The following is a 23,890-nucleotide window of genomic DNA, read 5'->3' as shown; positions in this document are numbered from 1 at the left end:
ATATCCTGGAACATTAGTTAGGCTATTTTGCAGAGATGGAGAGCATATAGCCTTTCATATAAACTACAATTCTCAGCACCTTCAGTTTTGGCTGATCAGGACTCTGGAAATGCTAGTACAGCAATATCTGAAGAACTCAGATTGCCCTCCCTTGCTACAGTGAGAAAGAAGGAGAGATAGAAAATTGGAAGAACAAAAGTCCAGCAGGGGTGAGTTAGCATACTTAAAATGACCCTGTAAAGCTACTGACTTCTAGCTTTACATTTTCAGAGATGCTTGATCTTGATTCACACGAGAAGGGAAACAACTCAAAAAAATGCATGTCAGAGGGGCAGATAGTTCACTTTTACTTTGGGTGCTGTATAAAACTATTGACATTACCACATAAAGGCAGAAATGTGGCTTACTCTATTGTACGCATGGATGCTTGCAAACAGTTCTGTATCTCCAGAGCTGCTTCTAGTCCAGGCAAATCTGTATGTACCACTGAACTCATTCATAGAATGTTATGGGAGACTAGTAACTTTCATATTTTTCTTCCCATGGAACTAAGCGCAAACTTTACAACAGTTGTTCTTATAATTGGAGCACTAAGCATTATCCCCAAGTCAGTGATTTACCTGGAGGGAGTCTAGGACAACTTGCTACATCCAACTCACCACCAGTATTATATGCATAGGCCTTGGCCTATACTTGCTTTCATGTTGGAAGTCAATCCTTAAGTTCCTTTCCCTTAACAAATTAACTCTGACTCAGTATTCTTCTTTGGAAGACACCACGTTAGACTGCATCAAAAGGAGTGGTCTCATCAACCTGTACTGTCTGGTTGGAATGGAGCAACTATGACTTGATGGATAAGCAAGTTCAAATAATATTCTGTTTGACTTTACTGGGGAAAATTAATCATCCTAATAATGCTTACTTATCCAGAAGCCTGCTTTAAAGCCCTAAATTTAAATGCTAGAGTTTGAGTGGAACTCTTGGATTCAACCATGTTACGATGAAAGTTACTGTGTGCAGGATCCTGTCTTAGAATTCGGAAGTTTTTTAATTAATTCACCTGGCCTAACCCTCAGTAAGAGGGTTAATCCCCAAAGAGAGGGTCTTTTGATTGTTCCAACTTCAGCTTTTTTGTGTGCATAGCAGGGGTAGAATAGAGATGGAAAGTAGGACACAAGGTGACCCCTTTTTTATTGTACATGATAAAAAAACGGTGGATGGAAATAATGTCTAAGGTAATTTTTTTTATTATGAATAGTATATCTATCTGCTCATCTTCTAGCATCTGACACAATAATTAGCTAGATTCACTCTATAATTGTGTTACTAACTTAACAACTGCAGTGATTCACTTAACTGTGGCAAGAAGGGCCGTAAAATAGGGCAAAAGTCATTTAACAATGTCTCACTTGCAACAGAAATTTTGAGCTTAATTGTATTAAAAATATTAGCTTTTCTGGATGTACTTCTTGTCTAGACTAACTCATAAAGCTGACAAATCTGAAGTTGCAAATCTGAAGTTACATTTCTTCTTGGTTACCTTTGTAGCCCAAGAAACTAGGTAGGGTCCCTTCTTAGATATTTGCTATATTTACATTGCTGCTGTGGGCTAAACTGCCTCTTATTGGCAGCTGCCTTGGCCCTTCCCTGGGCCAAGGTCATTTGTACCTACCATTACAGGGGAGATTTCATATCTTTGTTAAATGTTGATATATATATTGCTAGTCCATGTATGATGTGCTAAATAAACACACATTCATATCTTTATTCAAGAGTGGTCTCAAATTATTACTGCTAACCCTATGGAGCAATGTTTCTCAATCTCAACAACTTTAAAAAGTGTGGACTTCAATTCCCAGATTTCACCAAGCAGCATGTTAATATTGCAGTTATCTGATTGAGTGAATACATTGATGCGCAATTAAAAGGCATTGTTTACCCACAGTATCATGTAATGGCAGGAGAATTATTTAGGCCATCTGTTAGCAAATCATTAGAATCTTTAAGGTACTTTCTCTGACTGAGAAATTTGGATATGGTTAATGAGATCCTTCAGAAAAAATGAAGTGTGAAGTTTAAAGAAAGAATATATGAATCAGTGTAGGATACAATGGAAGAAAATATGGTTTGCAACAATAAAATGCTATGGAAAGGTTTACTGATTGAGGGTAAAGTAAACTAGATTTATATTTCTTTCCTTATTTCCTGATTTTAATTTACTTGGTTTATTACTTCTCACACACACAACTGCATTGTGTGTTAAGTTACTTAGCTTGAAAGGAAATAGCATGATGGATATGTACGTATTATGTGTCTAGTCTACAGTACAAGTAAAGATTAGCAGTTAGGAACCAAATTCAGTATAATCTCCTTAAATTTCAAAAGAACCCTCTTTATAAGCTGCTGTCACTTAGCCACTGCAATTTATGAAGAATAATTCGACCTAATTCTTGGATTTTGTTATTTATCTATGCAGGGTTAGATAGACTATTAGACAGATTGCCTATCTTATTCACCAAAGGAAATGTAATGTACAGACTAAGGCCAATGGAGTGAAGGTCTGAAACTACTGTTGTTTCGGATTACTGTAATTACAATCATAATACAGGTAATCCTTGATTTACAACAGTTCATTTAGTGACCGTTCAAAGCTACAACAGCACTGAAAAAAGTGACTTATGATCGTTTGCAGCATCCCCATGGTAACGTGATCAAAATTCAGACACTTCACAACTGTCTCATATTTATGACTGTTGCTGTGGCCCAAGGTCACGTGATCACTTTTTTTTTTTTTTACATTTATATCCCGCCCTTCTCCGAAGACTCAGGGCGGCTTACAATGTGTAAGGCAATTGCGACCTTCTGACAACAAAAGTCAATGGAGAAGCCAGATTCGCTTAACAACTGGTTATCAGCTGCAATGGGAAGCCAGATTCATTTAACAACTGAGGCAAGAAAGGGCGTAAACCAGGGCCAAACTCACTTAACACACGTCTCACTTAAGAGCAGAAATACTGGGCTCAGTTGTGGTCACCTGTAGTATCCGCTCTCAAGGAACCAACTACACAAGTCTTTAAATAGGACACAAAACAATTATGGGCTATTTACTGGTGAAAGGTGAAAGAAATAAAATAAAATGTGTACTCAGATTAGTCATTCCTGGTGTAGGACAAGGCGGCCAATTCGGCTCGCCCTTCAGAACTCTTTCTCTTGGAAAGGCGGGAAGCGAGCCTTCCTAGATTCGAAGCTCGCCACCCAAAAACTCCGCCGGAGGACGCTTTGGGCTCTCGAAGCCAGGCGAAGGCCCCCCCCAAAGCGGCCAGAGCCGCGGGCGCCGGCGGGAGGAAGCGTACAGGCGACCGCCGGCCTGGTTCTCCTTCCTCTCCACCAGATGCCTTTTTCCAACAGTTTCTCGGGCGGCGGGAGGGCCACGCCCCGGGGAAGAAGGCAGAGCCCGGCGCTGCCCGAGGAGGCTCGCTCGGCGAAGGAGAGCGTCCCTTCCCGAGCCTGAGCCAGGCATGGAACAACTTTGACGGGGCTTCCCGCGACGCGCCGGGACAATGGGACGGGACAGGGTCCCGGGGGCAGGTGAGTGGTTGGGAGATTCTCCAGGGCTGGCTCGAAGGCGTCGCCCGCCATCCTCGACGGGTCAAAGGGAGCTTTCGGGCTTCCCGGCCGTCGGAGCGCGCCTTCTTGGGAAGGGATTAGCAGGGCGCCGTGAAAAGACCTGTTCAGGGAGCCCTTCCTTCCCTGGCGCAGGTCGGCAGGTGTCCCAGAAAAGGAGGCAAAGTGGGGAGGGCGTCCTTTGGGTGCAGCTTCCCTTCTCTTCCCTAGGAGTCCCGCCGAGAACCAAGCTGTACTTTTCCGGACACGGCCAGGGGAATTTGGCTTCGAGGAGCTGGGGTGGGCGGGAGAGCCGGCCCCGTTGCAGCCTGTCTGGACGTTAGAGGGGGGGTGGGGGTGGCGGCAGATCCGCTCGGGGCTTTGGGCTGTATTCCCGGCGGCACCAAGACGTTTGCCAGGCCGCGGCTGGGAGATGCTTTCTGTTTATAATCTTGTATCCTGGGAGACCAGGCTCCGGTTATTTTGAGAAAGAAGAACGCCGAGGGTTTGTGTGTGTGTGTGTGTGTGTGTGTGTGTGCAAGCGGCTCTTCAAGACTTGTTTCGCACCGGTTCCCTGCAAAGAAAAGGCCATTTGTAGGGCAGCTCGAGTTACTCCTCCGGCCGTTCCAGGGTATAATAATACCTGGGGTGAGAATGATCCGTTTTCCCTTCTTCCAGCCAACCACTCGCCGATTTCCAACCCCATTTCCTGCCCCGGGGACAGTGGGAGGGAAGAGGGGGGGAAAAAAAGTTTTTAAAAGCACCACATGAAATGCAACAGAAAAACCAACATAAAGCAAAAAGATGCAAAAGGCCGGCCCTACTGGAAGCTTGAAAGAAGAAATAAAACGTCTCTCATCATTTACTGCTTGGCTGAATGAAGTATTGTACAGCATGGACAAATAAAAAGGGTATCCCTTTCCAACTGCTGTCAATTTTCTCGGCTGTTTCCCACAGTCTCTGACTTTGCTCTTCTCTCCCATCACTTGCACTTCCGGTGCTGTAGAGGGCAGCAGGTATCCAGCGGATCACTTATTCAAGACCTGGGATTATTTTATAATTTGCAATGGAATGGTGGTAACCAGAACAGCACAAAAATTCATTAAGGCTGCATTTGCCTTTCACAATACTGTGCTAAAATAATTGCATCTGTTGAGATACGTTTTTTTAGGTGTCATCTTTCTTCCCAGATAAAAGGTCTGGGCTGATGGCATGGAATCTACTATTAGAGGAGTCCCCAATAGTATCTTGTTTACCGCTGGCCTGCAGCCTCCACTCTTTCTCCAAAGAGTTGCTAGTAAGGGCATTTCTGTTGGCTTCAGACTGGATCCCAGCACTGGGAGTTTTCTGATTTCCCAGAGTGATTACAAACTTTGTTATTCATTCTTCCGTCCTCCTTACCCGCCTTCTTGAATCATCGGAGAAAAGAAAGTGAATTCTGCAATTTGCTTGGGTATGGCTCTTTGATTACACAAGGAAAAATGTATTCCTGATCTATTGTCTCTCCCACCTCATTTGCATTTGTACGATGAGGAGCTAGCAGGTACTTGTAGCTTTAAAGTTGGAGATAATGACTCCATTCACAAAACCTGTGCAATCTCTCAGGTGTAACCCTAACTTGCTTTTCAAAAGCAGAAGAATTTTTGACCATAGTGCAGGTGGTAGGGGTCAAGGCAGTAGTGGATTTCAAACCCTGTTGCTACCAGTTTGCTCGTGGGTGCGCTTGTGCGCGCACACACAACTTCTGCACATGAGCAGAGGAGTCCAGGCGGGTGGGCGGAGCCTCCCACCACCACCGCTACCGGTTCGCCCAAACTGGGGCGAATCAGTAGCAACCCACCACTGGATCAAGGAGTTCAGTCATGATTCATTCACCTACTCCCTGCAATAATGCACAACAAGAATATTCCAAGGATTTGTTTCCTCTTTGAAGGCAACCATTTCCTGCCCTTCTAGATATAACCAGAAAACATATTGAGGTAACTTTTCTCTTTACAGGAAACTGTCAAGTAGATCAGTGATTCATTTGCTAATCTGAAAGCAGTTTGTTCTTCTTGGAACACATAATTTTTTTTTAAAAAAAACTTAGTATTAGAGGACAGGTTCTATTATGTTTGAGGTTCCCATTGTATACACAAAAACAGACTAGCTGTTGACTTTTATCATCAATAGTAGTGAGGAGATAACATCTTTCATTGCACCCAAGGACAGCAGGCCACTTAGGGACATAGAAGTTCATTTAACATAGACAAAACTATCCTTTAACAACTCTCACAGTCCCATCTATCACCTGCATGCCCTCCGTTCAAATAAATGTGCAATTGAGGCAACAGACAACAACACCTGCCATGCAGCAAAAGCAGGAAACAGTATAAGAGTGTCTCTTTGCCTTCTTGCTCAGTCCAGGTCCTTTCTCAATACTGTCAGTGATACGTTGGGAAGAAGTCAAGTGACACTAGCAATCCATTCTAGCAACAAGCAAAGATCACTAACATTCGAATAGTAACTCAAAAGGAATTGTTACCAATGCCAGTGCCAGCTTGTTCCATATAATGGTAGTGCTAGTTATGAAAGAACTGTAAAAAAAATAGATCACAGGCTGCCTTGTGAATATCACAAGATCAAATAGAATACCCAGGATCAGATGCTTCAAAAGAAATTGTGCAGCAAAAGCATGTTTGTGAAATAAACTACCCATTTAAAATCCAGGATTTTTAAAACCAGATAGCGTAGGTTATATAATTATAATTCCCAATAATTAATGGGTATAAGCTATAGCTTTCCCACAAAAGTCTTCCCATTAATTATTTTTGTCTGACTCATCATAAATTGATACAATACTTTGGGTACTAAATTATGTAGTCTCCCATCAGGTTATCTGTTCCTTTTTCAATGGGAGGCAACCAGTGCCTACCAAAAGCTTGGGATTACAAACTCCCTAATACTTTTTTATTTGGCCATTTTTATTTGTGTTAATGGATGTAATAGTCCAAAATATCTAGCATAAACATATTTCAATTTCGATTAACATCAGCACTGATGTGACTTAACCTTAAAAGTGTAATGGGGTTTCTGAGTTTCTCCCTTTATGTTGTAAATTCTTCTGGAAACTGTTACTTATTAATTCATTCAGTCTGATGTTGCCTGACTCCAAATGACTATTACTGATCTTAATACTCTATTTTAAGTGTCAGGGATGTTTGAGAACCAAGCCTGAGAAGGAAAAGCTGATGTCATTGGTCAGGAAGAGCTAGGGTGGGATCCTATTCTGGCACAAGGCCTGCTAATTGTTCCTGCGGTATGTAGATTAAATCAGTGTCTCCAGCACAGGGGCCACCATACCACAACTTCCGATTCAACACAATGGCAGAAGGAAAACATTACACAATCATAACAGTGATTGGATCCACATTAAACCTGGTTGGAAATTATTGGGAGATGCTAACGTAAAACCAATTAGCTCTTCCTAAATGTTGCAACACAACTTTCCAGCAATTAATCTTACATAGGCCTGTAATATCTTTTGAAGCTTTCAAGCTTCTGTTTCATCTGCAAGTGCATCCTGTATATACTAACTATACAGTACTTGAAAATGTTAAATGCTTTCATGTTTCTTCCTATTGTACTCTCTGGGTTCCTAGACAAAATGATTTATAAAATAATTTCTATTCTAATATTGCAAAAATACAGTGATCAAAGGGCTTAATGTTCTTGATTAATTATGAGGTTTAAATGTAGATGTGCAGGAGTTTCATAGGAAGTATGTCTATAAATTTGCTTGCTTATGGTTCAAATAACATCTTAAGTCAAAGTCACAGAAATCACATTATGACTTTAGTCTGTGAAACGACCACAGACTAAACCATCTACAACTTAATCATGCTGTGATTATTTCCTAGCAACAGGAAAGAACTGGTTGCTGTTTGTAAAGTAGCATTGTTCCTTTGGTATACAGTCATTATTTGCTGATGTTAGATGAGGCTCCTGCAAAACTCTTCAACGTGTGAGAGATGAGCAACAGAAAGCAGGGCCATTTTGCTGCCAAATGATCTGAAATAGAAGTTGAATCTTTTTTCAACAAGTAGGATAAATTTTTCCCCAGTTGACTGAGTAAACTAATCTAAACAGTTTCAAGGCAGTCTGTGTTCTATAGTTCAACAATACAGGAATAACCAGAGAATATAAGAAGAATCATTAGAATCACCTCTTCCTTGCTTGCTTTCATAGCAAGTACAATATGAATCAGCTGTTTTACTCTGCTCCAGCTATGGATAGGCCCAAGTGACAGAGTTCATCACTAAGCTATGATTTACTGAGTAAACAGAGTTGCTCAGTGAGAAAGATGGACAGTCTGCAAATTTGATATATAAATGAAATAAATAAGTGCTATTGGATTTGTACAATACATTCAATAATTCAATACATTTAGCTATGGTTTATATGACACTTAGAGGCTATGTTAACTTGATGCTCTTAGTCAAAATAAAATAAACCATATTATACTGACATCTTTTCAGGGCAAGTGACATGCTGTAGTATGGCAATGCTTAATTGGTATCAAATTTATACACCGTTGGCATAAGGCATTCCCCAAGCAAAAGGCTTTGTTGCTACATCTTTTCTAGAATGAAAAAGGGGTGTGTGTTTTCTTCATAATAGTACTCTTAGATACAACATCAACCAAAGATTAAGATATCCCCTTCCCAGTGGAGTTTTAGACATCTAGCCAGATCTATGTTTACTTATTCATTTTTTAAAGTATCTGTTTTCCTCCGAGCAAACAACTTCTCATTCATTAATTCACAGCTCTCCTGTCTCCTTCAGAATTCACTTACTTCACTTTTAAAGGAAAGGACTTGTCTTGTACCTATAGCAGGGTAAGGAGAGGAGGAAGCACACCACTAGCATTAAAAATATATTTCTCAGGAGAAGGAAGAAAAAAATGCTGTGAACGGGAAGTGACTTGTGCTCGGTGGGCCATAAATTACTTGGGTTTTGAGCTTCTCTGAGAGTTGTCCTCTGGCATTACAGTACAAGATACTAAGAGACATAGCCCATGATATTAGCATTCATATAAATAGAATAGCCTCCTAGTGTTTTATGATGCTGCACCCGAAGCATGTTAAAGCTGTTCCCTGAACACTAAGAATTGCTAGCTTTTCCCAGAAAGTGACAAGCAACCATTTAAAAACATTATTTTCCTTGGTAGACATATTGTAGTACAAATTCTAGTTATAATGAAAGCATCTTTTTGTCCTATTTGGTAGCTGCAGCAGTTTTTAAAAAAGTCTTATCTGACTTCTGATACTTCCATTGTGATTAAAGCCACTTTTAAAAGCTGCAGTACCTACTTGTTCATCTTGAGACAAAAAGTGATGGAGTGGGGTGCAGTGGAGTAGAATTAGCCATGTTTGCCTCAGATGGATCCTAGTGTCTTCTCTGAATGGAAGGAGACTTTCCGTGATCATTACAGGTAATTTGGATATAACCTATTATTAGTGAAGTAAATTATTGCAATTCAGTTTAGAATAATTGCATTTGTCCAATCATTGTTTATTGAATCTGCGACTTAACTGCAGAAACAGTTGATTTCTAATTGCAATTCATAATGCAAATCTGTGCAAAAGATCTAATAATTGCCATTCTTTTTATTTAGATCAGAAGAAATGGACAGTTATACTTTTTGGTGGGATGCTATTAGCATCCAAATTTACATTTGTAGCAACGGAAAAGACCTGCAACTGCAGCACTGATATCAATTTCCAAAAATTAAGGACTAAATTAGCTCCTGAGATATGTTGTTTGAATTTCACAAGGACTAAAATTGATACTTTGGATTGGAGCATCTTTGCTGGAACTGTAGGGTTGAAAGAGCTGCATCTATCAAACTGTGATATATCACATATTAAGAACGTAAGTGTTGATTCTTTTAGCCTGGAAATTCTATACTTGGACCATAACAAATTAAATTGGCTTCCAGATAATTTCCTGAGACATGCACCCAGCCTGCGTGTTATTCACTTGGAGAACAATCAACTCCAGAATTTATCTGAGTCATTTCTGGAAACATCTAACCACATTCGGGAGATCTACCTTGATTTCAATAACTTATCTTCCCTTCCTTCTGGGATTTTCAAACCTTCCCTTCTCACACTTGGTCTGTCTCACAACTGTTGGGACTGCACTTGCAACTTTCTTGAACATCTAGGAAAATATATCCTTAGTTCATTTGACATTGTTTGTCACACCCCAGAACATTACTATGGCATAAATATAAAAAACATTTCCAAGGCAGAATTGTGCCAGACTCATAGACTCACAGCTCTGTTTATTTGCTTACCTCTGGTTGCTGTTCTTGCCTTGGTCACCTGCTACTTTTGCAAGCACAAAAAGAAGACAAAGAGAAAGACAAGCTATGCTCTTCATGATAGAAAGGAATGCCAGTTGGCTACGGTGGAGAAGAATGGAACCAATAGATCAGATGATCATCAGTGCTCTATTCCACCTATTAAGGCTGTTCATGGCACTGCGGGGAGTGAAAACAACTCGTTGAGAAATCAAATTTTGCTTAAACCTTCAACTGCATTATTGGAGAGCAGCAGAGACCTTTATGAGGAAGTGGAGATTAAACTGGGGGCTTCTGATGATTCCTTGACATGTAGAAATCTTGACCAAGAAAAACTGGGAACAGCAAAACCAGTCATTGAAGAGGAAGAGACAATTGATGGGGAATCCGAAGCAGAAACATTGAGTGTAACGGATGTTCTGAGAGATTCAGCAGACCGTGAGAGACTCTACATGAACAAATCAGTAGATTATTACAACCTTGTCCCCGGGATTGAGTTGGAAGACTCAGACCACATGGAGAATGAGAATGTTAATCTTTGCTGAGGCTGCTTGTCAGAAGAATAGGATTTTATTGTACATTAAATTGAACTATTGATGTGGAGGATCAACTAACTTGTATATAAAAATGAGACCATATCATGTTTTTTTCTATTTTGCAGAACTGGACAGTTTTGAAAGGAACATCCACTGTAATTAAGCATAGGAAAAAAGCAATTTTAGAGCAGTTTGAAAACTGGGACTAAGTGCACTATCTAACTGAAGTTCCTTCCCAGCCCAGTTATACTATGCCTTTTAACTACCTACTTCATGGTTTTCAAAGTTAATACTTCTCATAATTAAACATTTCTTGAGAGGAAAGCCTTAAAATAAAAACTTTTTTCAAAACCTGAGGCTTGCCAACCCCATATGAATAAGAAAGGGGAGGTTATCTGGCACAAAATGCTTTCATTCCCTTTAAAAAACAACTTTCCATTTCTTAATTCACAGCTCTCTCATATTTCTATATTAGTATACCAAGAGCCACGGTGGCACAGTGGTTAGAATGCAGTACTGCAGGCTACTTCTGCTGACTTCCGGCTGCCTGCAATTTGGCTGTTCAAATCTCACCACCAGGCTCAAGGTTGACTCAGCCTTCCATCCTTCTGAGGTCGGTAAAATGAGGACTTAGATTGTTGGGGGCAATATGCTGACTCTGCAAACTGCTTAGAGCGGGCTGTAAAGCACAGTCAAGATGTATATAAGTTATTATATACTATATATATACTATTTATATAATATATTATTTATATTATATAAAATTCTGCATTATTTTCTACATGGCTTTTCCTTCATGGTTTTTTCCCAAGTCCACCTCCTGAATTCTGACATTCTGTATCCTAGCCTTTGTTTTTGCATATGAGCTAGTCTTTCCAATCAACCCTCCTATATGTTCAGTTACATCAGTCTTGGATTGTCTCCAATTTTTTAATCACTCCTATTTCATATTCCTGTCAGGGGAAACACTGCCTCCTAGTGGAAAGGATTGCATAAACCCATTCTCTTAAAGGATTCTTTTGACTATTAAAATATTTCAAACACTTAGCATATCCTAATTTAATTAACACATTTTCTAACCTATCCAATAATAACAGTAATTTGCTTTCATTTGTTTTGCTTTCACAGTGTCTGAGCACATATAGCTTGTCCTTGTGTAAATTTCTGAAACAGTTTTCTTTTGGGCATCTTTCATGAACGATCCGTCAGTTGAGTATTGGAGAGATTTTCATAAGTTAAGTGAAGGCTAATGGAACAAAAATAGGTTGTTGGTACAAATCACATGTAAAATACCATATATGTATTTTCACACCCTATAGGTGTGAAAACTTCATTTTTCTGGCAGTTGGAATATTTGTGACATTATACCATCTGAATCATTTAGTATTATGTACTTCACTGCTATTAGCACACTAAAATGTAAGATTTTTATCACAGTTAATTATGCTTCAAAACTACATTATACAGGAGTAACATTTATACAAGCGCTGGTGCTTATTACTATATTTTCAAAGCTAAACAAATGTTAAGAACTGGTTCAATCAAGTCATTTACAGTTCAAATTTAGGGAAAGTAAGAGGAATGCTATTTTTATAATTTTCTGAATGCTTTCAATATTCACAAAATTGGGCACACACTCTCACACAAGTATCTTAGACTAATGGACCAAAAAATGAAGAAAACCTGATTTTTTTAAAAATCTAAACTCTAAGAAATAATTTGATACTGACATTAATTACTATGAAGATGAGGTATGTATATGTGTGTGGGGTACGTAGAATTGTATGTGTGTATACCTTTTGTACAAAAATGTTTTATCTATGTTATTGTAACTTGTTTCAAAAAAGAATAAAATGATATTGCTAAAAAGGAAAAGCTAATTTAATACCAGATTAAATATATTATTGTGGAATAAATGTTTTAGAAACTAAAGAAACTACAATAGTACTTGTTTTTTCCTATTAAATGCTGTAGGATTTTTTAAAAATACCTGGTTTATAAAAAAATCTTTGGTAAATTGATGACCTCAAAGCATGAACATTTTAATGAGTGACTCTTGCCTTGTTATTTAAACCATTTAAGCCACACAGTCTACAGCCTCATATTTATCACCCTGTGGAATCTCATACATATTCCTTGATCAGTTAGTCCTGTTTTTATTATCCCCCCAGAATGTGGAAATATAAAACTGGACATTTGTCCCTGTTAGCTCAGGATTGGGTTGGAGATAGAGTGCAGCAATAGAAAAGTTCAAATGCCAAGTCAGGAAAGGATGATATACTAACATGTACACTCCTGTGCTGATGTTCCTTTTATTCCCTTATGCTAAATCAGCTGTAACTAATTGCATGCAAAAGGCATTGGCCATCTTACCATTGTTAAGAAGAAAGAGATTCCATATTCACCTCAGAAGTACATCTATATGTTACAATTTCATTTCTTTCCTTATTTAAATCAGACGTTTTCTTAGTGGACCAGCAGGCAGCATTACTACTCTGTAAAATGAACAGATTTTTATTCTTATTTTTTTTAACATAGAGAATAGGGAATAGCTTCATACTTAAAGGTGCAAGCAAGGCAGGATATTTAAAGCTGTTCATACTGTTCATATGTACTAGTTTACAAATCTCCAGTGCACAAATAATTGGTTTGGAAAACTAGCCTCATTTTTGCAGTGTTCCATTGAACTCAACTCCCTCCGCATTCCTATTTAGCATATACTGTACATGAAAACTTTGGGCAAGATCATCTGTCAGCATGGGGTCAAAAATCAATATCCTTACGATACTCCATTAAACATCTCTGCCCTGGGCTTATTAATCCTGAATGAGATGACAGACTACCAGGCAGAGTTGGTGTGCAATTTGAGGATACTTCTGCATTTTTCAGGTCCTGCTTGAGAAACAGATGGCAGCCATGGCCAGGACAAACTTTGCACAATTGCATCTTGTATGCCAGTTGTGCCTGTTCCTAGATTGGGAAGCGCTACTCACGGTCACTCATGCCTTTGTCACCTCTGATTTGGATTACTGCAATTGGCTTTACATGAGATTGTCCCTGAAGAGCACAGCTGGTCCAAAATGCAGTGGTACAATTAGTATTGGGTGCTCCATGATATACCTATGTTAAACTGCACTCTGATGGCTCCCAGTAGACTTCCAGGTGCAATTCAAGGTGTTGGTTATCACATTTAAAACCCTACATGGCATAGGAACAAGTTACTTATGAGACCACCTCTCCCCAGTGGTTTCTGCCCATCCCACCAGAACTGGCAGAATAGGCATAATCATGACCCCATCAGTGAAGCAGCATCACTTGAAAGCTATCTTCCCTTTCATGGTGCTTCTTCCCCCATGATACAGACGGTCAAATATGCGATCCTGCTGACCTATTCACTCAGTCCCTGGGACCAGGGGGCTAATAGAGCTCTCCTGTGGGTGCAGGTATATCTTTTATGTTTCTAATAAGAGTTATTAGGACCCTCAACTTGGTTTCTTTTATCTAATGGTCTGTGATTGTGTCTTGTGCTTACTGTACTTGTTTGCCACACAAATGCCTCTGTTAGATTTAACTGCATTAATTATACACAGAGCTGATTAATTTTTATTTGATGGATGAATAAAAAGTAGAGGATCTCACTACCCCAGCAAGCAATTCATATGCAGTCAGATCACAAACTAGAGGCTTCCCTAATGACTTGTACTATCTGTAGTAAAAGATCTGTAGATCCAAAGTAAATAGCTGTTGGATATGCTTCTAGACTACTCATCATACAAACCAAACCATCTGGCCATAACTGAAGGCCATCACAAATGAAGCTAATACAGTTCAATTGCAATACTTTTATAAATTTACTGGATACAATTTTGTTCGGTCTTTTTGCATTGTTATTTTGAATGGTATCACTTCAATAAACCAGCTGTCATTTGATGGATGGAGAATATCTGGAGCAAAAAAAGACCCGCTGGGGGAAACAGAACTTGGCTTAGCTTAAATATTTAGGTTCAGATCAGTAAGTACTATGTGCAATGATAAACACTTTAAAAGTTTCTTCCAACTGAACGGGTGTTAAGTGGTCCTTGATAAGAAATGCAGTGATGCTGACTGAGGTCAGACAAACCAAACAAGGACAAAACTACTTTGAAGGATAGATTTACAGGCAGCAATAACTATGGCAGGCCAAGAGTTTGTCATCTGTGAAATAAATTATAATCTGGTGAGATTGCAGAGCTATAAATTCTTGCCTGTGTAAACTCCCATTTATTTCCCAGGGGAATTCAAAAAGAGCAAATGTTTAAACTATTTTTTTAGCATCAGTGGGACTGAACTGAAAGTACTATATAAGAATATCAGTGCAATTCACATCCATTTCCTTTTTTCCTCCATTTTTTTAGTGAATAATGGATTATGTTTTATCCCTTCTCTCTCCAGATAGAGTCCTGGTCCAATGAATATTTTTCTTTTCCTTATTCAAAAAATATTTTTTCTGAAAAATTTTTCTTATTCATGTTTTCATCAAAAAGATGTCCAAAATTAATCAGAAGGGGAAAAACCTCTATAAACTTAAATCAATAACCAACTATCCTTAGATAAAGATAATATACCACATTTTAAATCCAGAATCCAAGGGGAAGTCTGACAGCAGAAGAGAAGGCCCACTTAAAATATAATAGATGCTTTCAGTCAAAGGGCCTGGTAAGAATTGCTCTTCTACAATCATTATTGTGAGGCAATATATTTAAAAGATTGGACCAAGAAGATTATTAATAGACTTATGCTCATAAATAGATGATGGAATGGTTATGTGCAGATGTGTTCTTGGTGATTCGACTGCTCCGCCTTCAGAATAATTGATGTGGAACCCTGGACCATCCAGAGAGGTGAAGGGGAACCAAGAGTGATGGTATCCATTTGCTTTCCACAGTGAAGAGCCTCCATTGCTTTCTGTTCCTTAGCTTGCAGTACGATCAGTCTGAATCAAATCTAAAATTCTGGGGAAATTCTGCTTTCCCACTGTGAAATGTGTAAGTGCAAAGAGTAAGAGCTATGCTTCCTGAAAAGAGGGGCAAACACATTGTACTTCTCTACCCTAAACGTTCAGAAGCAGTTTGAAGGTGATGATAATCCAAGATTGTCTTCATTTATGACTCCTAGACCAGGGGTCTCCAACCTTGGCAACTTTAAGACTTGTGGACTTCAACTCCCAGAGTTCCTCAGCCAGCAAAGCTGGAATTCTGGGAGTTGAAGTCCACAAGTCTTAAAGTTGCCAAGGTTGAAGACCCCTGTCCTAGACTACTAGCAGAACAATGAATGAAAATCACTGCCCTGCCCTGGGCTTCTCTAGATTTTGCAGCAATGAAAATGACTCTGCATCTATTTCACACAGAAGAAAAGACAAATTGCCCTTGTCTTATTTTTAAACACTAAATTTATTACACATGCTCTGTTCAGAGTTTCAGATGAATATATATGGCTAGGAATCAGGGTCAGGACAAAGATTGGGAATGGGGACAGCGAATTTCATGCAGTGTCGATTCCTGCTAACTCAAGGACAGATGGATAATCAAGGCAGCAATGAGAAAGGGCTTTAAAAGATTTGTTCTATTTATGCTTCCAGCCATATCTAGAAACTTTGACATGATTTTGTTACTCATGAATGCTAATGAAGTGAGCTAATTTCACTTCATTAATTATATACACACTATCATGTGTAGCTCTGTACTTTTTAAACATAGTTATATGCAAATCCTGTGAAATGTGCAATGACCTTTAATTTACCTGCAGGCAGCAGCTTTTTACAGTATGCCTTGTGGAATTTACAATTATGGAGCAGATTATTAGCAGTGGGGAATGAGGTGCCTGACTGTATGGGATTTACACAATTTATACAATTATCCATGGACATTTCCCTGCTTTGACATTACAACCCATAACTCTGATATGTACCTTGATGAACGTATCTTTTCTTTTATGTACACTGAGAGCATATGCACCAAGAAAAATTCCTTGTGTGTCCAATCACACTTGGCCAATAAAATTCTATTCTATTCTATTCTATTCTATTCTATTCTATTCTATTCTATTCTATTCTATTGATACCATATTTCCAGTCTGCCATTTGAGTTACAAGGAATCAAGAAACAAGTAATGAAACACCTTAAGAATACTAATTCTGCATGAACATAAGTAAAATCCTACTGTATAGCAGCCTATTCCACTCTAAATTGGGATAGCTGAGGGGAGTGGGGGATAAGATTGATAGCAGGAACAGAGATGGTGGAAGGAAAGCCATATGCACTGATTGCCTGGTAGGCTTTTCAGAAAAAGGAGACTATAAATCAATATTAAATCTGTTCCTGACTTAATTTGAGCAAAATTTGTGTCTGGTTTTTTTCTAATCTTCTGAGTTGTTTAAAGTTACATTTTCATGAAAACTTTACAAAAGTAAGTTTAATCACGCTTATCCCATGTGAAGTTCTATAGTTCCTTATTCTTGGAGTACTGATAACCTCCAATCTATCATTCTAAGCATTTTTATTTATTGACTACGAGGAAGATATTTAAAGGAAGTTCGTAACAGATGTTCTGGTCTCTTCAAATTAGTGGGAAATTTACAGCAAACTGCAGTCCAAATCCTATGGCAGGTAAGTACTTATTTCTTTTCATTAGAATAACATCAAGTCTTTTTTTTCCCCTGGCAGGGACACTGCCTCTTTAGGAACAATTTATCCCCCTATAACATTATCTATGCATGTGGTGCAGCTGTTACTAAAGCTCTGCTGTGGCTTATACATAACCCTCTTCAGAGCATCAAGCAACTCAGCAGCATGTTTAGAAATTCTTTTCTTCATATTTCCTGTTGTTCAGTTATCTGTTGGTTTTGGGGCAACTCAGTGCAATTATGTTATTCAAAAGTAATGCCACCTGATTTTAAGTGATTTGTCCACAGACTGTGGATTGTGGGAAACAATATTGACAGTTCACTTCCCTTAATTGTTCTCTTTCTTCTTAGTATATCATCATTATTCAACATCCAGTCCTGCTTAAAACATGCAAGAGAACAGAGAAGCTTCAATCTGCCTCAAAAGCATGAGGTCTTTTGATTTTCAGAACTAAAATAGAGCAATGCTGCTCCATTTAAAAGTATAAGGTCACCTAAAATGGACTTGGATTGGTTCTCCTCCTCCTTCCCTTTCTGGTATTACCATTTTGAGAAGTTGTGGACTCATTTTTCAGTGCTTCTTTTCCTTTCCACGCTCTTGGCTTCTTATTCTTATTCTGAACTTATTTTATCATCAGTCACAAATAGCTTACCAAGTATTGAAAAGCAAAGCAACACTGATGCTTCTAAGAGCTTTTGTGTTTTTAATGGAGCCATATTCTCTGCAGGTTCAATTGTTTGCTTGCTTCCCAATAACCATAGTTTTAAGATTGCGATTTGAGCCTTTCTTAATTGTTTCACCTTGAGTTTCTGTTTCAATAGGTTATGTTCCAAGTATCAACCTCTATGAGCAAGCAAAGGCATAGAACACTTTCCTTGAACCAAGCAGAATAACTTGCTTAATTTTTGCTGCAGCAGTTTGCATAGCGAACTACATCGCCTTTGCAATCTGATTATCTACAGTGACTTTAATCGCAGTAGCTATTCTGTAGCAAATGCCTACAGATGATACTTGTATTTCCATCCTTCATAATATTTGGATTAAAACTTGTGTTCTATTTTATTTTATTTATTTTATTTATGTATTTGTCACAACAGTATATATAAGCATAAGCATGAAATGACTATACGGTATATAAGCATAAATATAATCATAAGTATGTAATAACTATATGAAATTGGATACAATCAAAGGGAACATGAGGACAGGAACGGTAGGCACGTTGGTGCTCTTATGCATGCCCCTTACAGACATCTTAGGAATGGGGTAAAGTCAATAGTAGATAGTTTTTGGTTAAAGCTTTGGGGATTTTGGGAAGAGACAACAGAGTCTGGTAGTGCATTCCAGGCATTAACAACTCTGTTACTGAAGTCATATTTTCTGCAATCAAGATTGGAGCAGTTCACTCCAATGTTCACTCCAATTTATTTATTTATTTATTTATTATTTAGATTTTTATACCGCCCTTCTCCTGAAGGACTCAGGGCGGTGTACAGCCAGATTAAAACAATACAATATGCAATTTTAAAACAACAAATTAAAATAACATATTCTATAATGGCCGAAAAATTTAAAAACCATCAGATTTGACCCAATAAAACAGAATACCCAATTTAAAATTATTAAAATTCAAAACATTAAGAATTAAGCTAGTCCCGCTTGGATGAACAAGTACGTTTTCAATTCACGGCGAAAGGTCCGAAGGTCAGATAATTGACGCAAACCAGGGGGAAGTTTGTTCCAGAGGGTAGGTGCTCCTACAGAGAAGGCCCTTCCCCTGGGGGCCGCCAGCTGGCATTGCTTGGCGGACGGTACCCTGAGAAGACCCTCTCTGTGTGAGCGTACGGGTCGGTGGGAGGCATAGGGTAACAGCAGGTGGTCCCGTAAGTACCCGGGCCCTAAGCCATGGAGCGCTTTAAAGGTGGTAACCAACACCTTGAAGTGCACCCGAAAGACCACAGGTAGCCAGTGCAAACTGCGCAGGAGCGGTGTTACCCGGGAGCAACGTTCACTCCAATGTTCACTTCAATGTTCTGTGATAGTGCTAATCAGTATTTCTTTGCTCTGCAGCAGCTTCCTTTATGTTCAGCTCCATTCTCTCTTCAAACTGGCAAGCAAGACAGAAAGCATGAGTTTTTTTTCTTTACCTTCAACATTCTCTGTTTTTTGTGACTTAGTTTGTGTCTGCACAGGAGGTAGACAGAGCAGCCATGACTGTCTCATATACCTTGAAAGTGGCCAATGCTCGCTTTGGGGGCTTCTCTAAGCTGCTCTTCCGCTGGAAAGGGAGCATCTACAAGTTGCTGTACAAGGAGTTTCTGGGCTTCATTGTGCTGTATGCAGCACTGAGTGCCATTTACAGGTAGGTTGGCAATTATAATGGTTTATCAGCTATTAAAACTTAAGAGGTTTGCAAAACAGATTATTGTACCTCTGCAAGCATCCTTCTGCAAATGAATCCTATTCTAAGCAGAAGTCTGTGTGAACTGTAATTCCCCTTAACTTCATGAGAAATGCAGAACGTAACGTCTTCCCACAGGCAGGGCTGTCTTAACGCATGGGCCTGATGGGCACTTGCCCATGGGCCCCACAAGCATAAGGGCCCCATACTAATCTGCGTATGTTAACCCATCCATGCACCTTGTATCATATAAATACAGCAACTGTATGGCTTACTGAGTATTGTTGTGTTTTTCAACACCAATTTTGTTGGAAGTGCCAATAAAATAAATATATGTTTAATTTTATCGACCATTTACATTTTTATTCCTGTGAGTAGTTGTCGTAGGCACCCCAGTACACTGCTTTGTCTGGGGCCCATAATGCTGTTAAGACGGCCCTGCCCACAGGTTTTGTGAAAAAACTTTCTGACCCTGAAAGCTATCAAGCACAGTTTGAAAACAGGTGGACAATGTTCATGAGAAGTGAAAATGCAATGGGGAACTCAGTACAAATTTCCAGTAGCCTGAGAATAATTTACGATAGGATATTAAAACACAGAACTATAGCCCCACTTTTCCTCCAACCCTTTCATACACACATAAAATTTGTTTGTTTAGAGCAGTGTTTCTCAATCTTAACAAATTTAAGATATCTGGACTTTACCTCCCAGAATTAAAACCATGAAGTTATACCATAATAACAATCCAGTTTCCTATTCATCATTTCATTCCAATAGATGGCAAGACCCCAATTTTGTTGTTTCCCCACCCAGCCATTCAAAGGCTGATGCTCATGAAAACAAATGAAAGAGAATTCATTTTCCATTCCTTACGGGAAACCTCACATTATAAGACTTATTCTTAAAATCTCCATATCAGGCTGTTTGTCCCAATGGGAGAACTACAATACACATTCCCATGATTGGTGAGGTACGATGAATGGGGGCTTTTTCAGGAAGACAAAAACTGCATTCATCTTGAGATCACTTTTCACAATCAAGGTGTGGCATCTGTCTAGGACAGGGGTAGTCAACCTTTTTATACCTACCACCCACTTTTGTATCTCTGTTTGTAGTAAAATTTTCTAACCGCCCACCGGTTCCACAGTAATGTGCCATGTATCGTCCTCTCGCGCATCATGGATTGGATTGGGGGGGCACCAGCTACCAGCTCTGCTTATCTGTTACAGCTGGGTGGTGTGAGGGGAGATGCGCGAGCTATTCTGGGATGAGGCTCTTTTGTTTGCGGTCGCACTATAGCGCCATTTAGTTTCACTTATGTAATGTGAACTAAGTTTATGCGCGGGCGATACAAATAGTATATTTTCAGAAATTTAAATTGTCACGGGGAATTTTATGAAAGCCTAATGAAAATATTTTTAAATAATGCTATGAATTTTTTTTAAAAAGTCAATTAAATTAAAAAAAGGAAAAATGCTTCAGTATCGGACAAAACCCCTACCGCCCACCATGAAAGCTGGAACACCCACTAGCGGGTGGTAGGGAGGAAATATTTTTTTCACCGCTGCCTTGCCTTAATGCTGCACAGAAAGCTGTGCGACAGAGACCTTTGTGGACAGAAGGGTGGGGAACTGACAAGTGACACTGGACTCTCCAATGATATAGAAAATTGCTGTAGTTTATTCTCCCCAGGCACTTAAGCATTCATGGTCAGGGGTTTTATTTATTTATTTATTTGTCAAGCATATATAAGATAACAGGTAAAAGTCTAAACATGATTTGAATACATGAAAATAGTAAGAGTAAAAAGGAATATTAGGACAGGGACAGTAGGCACGCTGGTGCACTTATACACACCCCTTACATTCTTAGGAATGGGGTGAGATCAACAGTAGACAGCTCAAGGTTAAAGTTTTGGGGGTTTGGGGAAGAAACCACAGAGTCAGGTAGTGCATTCCAGGCATTGACCGCTCTGTTACTGAAGTCATATTTTCTGCAATCAAGTTTGGAGCGGTTTACCTTAAGTTTGTATCTATTATTTGCTCATGTATTGTTGTGGTTGAAGCTGAAGTAGTCATTGACAGGTAGGACATTGTGGCAGATAATTTTATGTACTACGCTTAGGTCAGACCGAAGTCGGCGTAGTTCTAAGTTGTCTAAGCCCAAAATTTGAAGTCTGGTGGCATAAAGTATTTTATTGCGGGTAGAGGAATGGAGGACTCTTCTCGTAAAATATCTCTGGACTCTCTCAACTGTATTTATGTCCGATATGCAATGTGGGTTCAAGACAGATGAGCTTTATTTGAGAATTGTTGTCACTATAAACAGATTTTTCAAGGGTCAAAGAAGTCAAATTGATTTCTCAAAATAAAATATCAAACCAAAGAAATAAATGGGTGTGGAGTCCTTAATCTCTCTGAGCTTGATTATTTGCTTGCATATGTTTTATTACCCATCTAGGTAACAATTATCAGTTTAGTGTGTGTGGAGTTTGCTCTTGTTTATATAATAGAGTAGCTTGAAAGGCTAAGTCAACCTTGAGCCTGGTGAGATTTGATCTGCCAAACTGCTGGCAGCTGGTGATCAGCAGAAGTAGCCTGCAGTACTGCACTCTAACCATTGCACCACCGCGACTCAGTTTCCCCTTCAATAGTTAGTTGTCAATAGTTCAATAGTTAATTGTCTTAATATTTTATTATAGTTTATCTGCAATGAATTATGACCTCTAGTTCAAAATGATCAGATAGATCTTTAATTATTGCTTTGGGAAAGTGAAAACTGATTTTGTTTGTTAGCCACTGCTGGGCAAGACATGAAAAGGCTTCAGGCAGCCTGTTTTAACACACCTTGAATATCTTGTCTATTTGGATCTTGAGTATGTGCCATGCTAAGATTTGCAACCTGTAGCAGCGGAGTGATGGGAATATCAATGCTCAGCTTAAACACTGTTCAACAAACAAATGATACATCTAACACAGCTTACAGAAACTGACGTATCTTATATCCCAACAATAGAATTTACGTACAATAATGTGATTTGTGGAATAAAATGAACCTGACAATCATATAATACTAAGTCATAAGCTACAGTTTACAAAGTACAATGGAGCTACGTCTCCATAGATTATCACCCAAGTAGACAAAGAGAGAACCTGCTGTGGCAGGGATAGGCAAAAGAACCCCAACTCTTGTTAGTTTAAAGAAGAATATTTAGTATGATACAGTCTTAGCTTGGTAATCTTTTATCTTTTCCTTTCTCTCCCCAGGTACCTTCTCGATGAAGATCAGAAACATCTCTTTGAAAAGGTGGCTGTATATTGCAATCGCTCCACTGACCTCATCCCTCTGTCTTTTGTCCTAGGTAGGATTTATTTACATATTCTTGACGCAGACCTTGCTGTGGTTTCTGTTTATCTGCTTTTATTGGTCAGTTGAAATGGCAGAGATGTGATGGAAAGTAAGTGGGTAATTTAGAATCCTATATTACTTCCAATAGCGCATAGGGAGAGTGCATGCTTTGCTTTTAAAAGAGGCCACAATTCTGTCTTCTTTAGCTAAGTAGGTCCAATAACCAGACAGACACAGAAGCCCTGGGCCCAGATCTAAGAGATAGCTCTGAACTAAGCAGAGAAATAGTCCAATGTCCAATAGACCTGCAAGGTACTATATACTTTCCTACCTATATATGTTCCTATGTGAAAATGTGGACTTAAAAGTCTTGTTAATTTTGGTAATAATAATAATAATTTGCTGAATTTATATGACTCTGGGCAGTTTATTTATCTTTATTTATATGATTATTAGCCTGAAATCTTAAGAATTTATCCTGAATTTAATCTAAATGAATTTAGAATTTAATCATCACAAGAGAACCATTTTAGTGTAATGGTTAAGGCATTGAGCTAGAAACTGGGAGATTATCACCTTAGGTCCACAGCCACTCCCCCCCGCCCCGACTGGGATTACAAAATCCAGAATTCCTTTGCAATCTGGAAATCACTAGATTAGAGAAACTTGGATTAGAGTACTAGAGCTTTGAAATTTCCCCATATACTATCTACTCAGCCTGTCTTTTCATAATCAAAATTCCTTGTTTCATTTTCATGCTGTCCTTCAAGAGCTAAATGCAAAACTTTGAACTCCTTGCTTCCCAACTGTTTGTTTCTGGCCCTCTAAGTGACATTCCTCTTCCATAGATGGGAAGAAACTCTGCAGTTCTGGATAATTGCCTACTTTCTGATGTAACCCTCAAGCATTTTCTTTCCTCTGAACCGAGGAAGGAATACTTCCAGGATAATCCCTTTCATTGTATGGAGCTTTAAACTTCCCTCCCCTCATCTGC

At 39.0% G+C, this 23,890-nt stretch overlaps 1 protein-coding gene across 6 annotated transcripts in view; it reads left to right on the top strand.

Annotated features, from left to right (window-relative positions):
* The first annotated feature begins 3,009 nt into the window (after positions 1-3,009).
* The window catches only part of BEST4 (bestrophin 4), a 29,379-nt gene continuing 8,498 nt past the window's right edge, over positions 3,010-23,890 (top strand). Inside the window, exons 1-3 of one of the 6 annotated variants that reach the window (XM_058178921.1) lie at positions 3,571-3,588; positions 8,871-9,076; positions 9,260-13,546. In XM_058178921.1, the coding sequence (XP_058034904.1) occupies positions 9,295-10,494 (1,200 nt within the window). In that variant the 5' untranslated portion in view covers positions 3,571-3,588; positions 8,871-9,076; positions 9,260-9,294 and the 3' untranslated portion in view covers positions 10,495-13,546. Of the gene's footprint in view, positions 3,589-8,870; positions 9,077-9,259; positions 13,547-15,731; positions 17,130-18,356; positions 19,510-22,814; positions 22,910-22,931; positions 23,006-23,890 lie in introns of those variants that run through there. The other 5 variants (XM_058178917.1, XM_058178918.1, XM_058178915.1 and 2 more) reach the window with 5 other exon arrangements.

Source organism: Ahaetulla prasina, chromosome 3 (genome assembly GCF_028640845.1).
Source record: "Ahaetulla prasina isolate Xishuangbanna chromosome 3, ASM2864084v1, whole genome shotgun sequence".
NCBI lineage: Eukaryota > Metazoa > Chordata > Lepidosauria > Squamata > Colubridae > Ahaetulla > Ahaetulla prasina.
The sequence above is the reverse complement of the archived record's forward strand: the minus strand, read 5'-3'. Positions and strand labels throughout refer to the sequence as shown.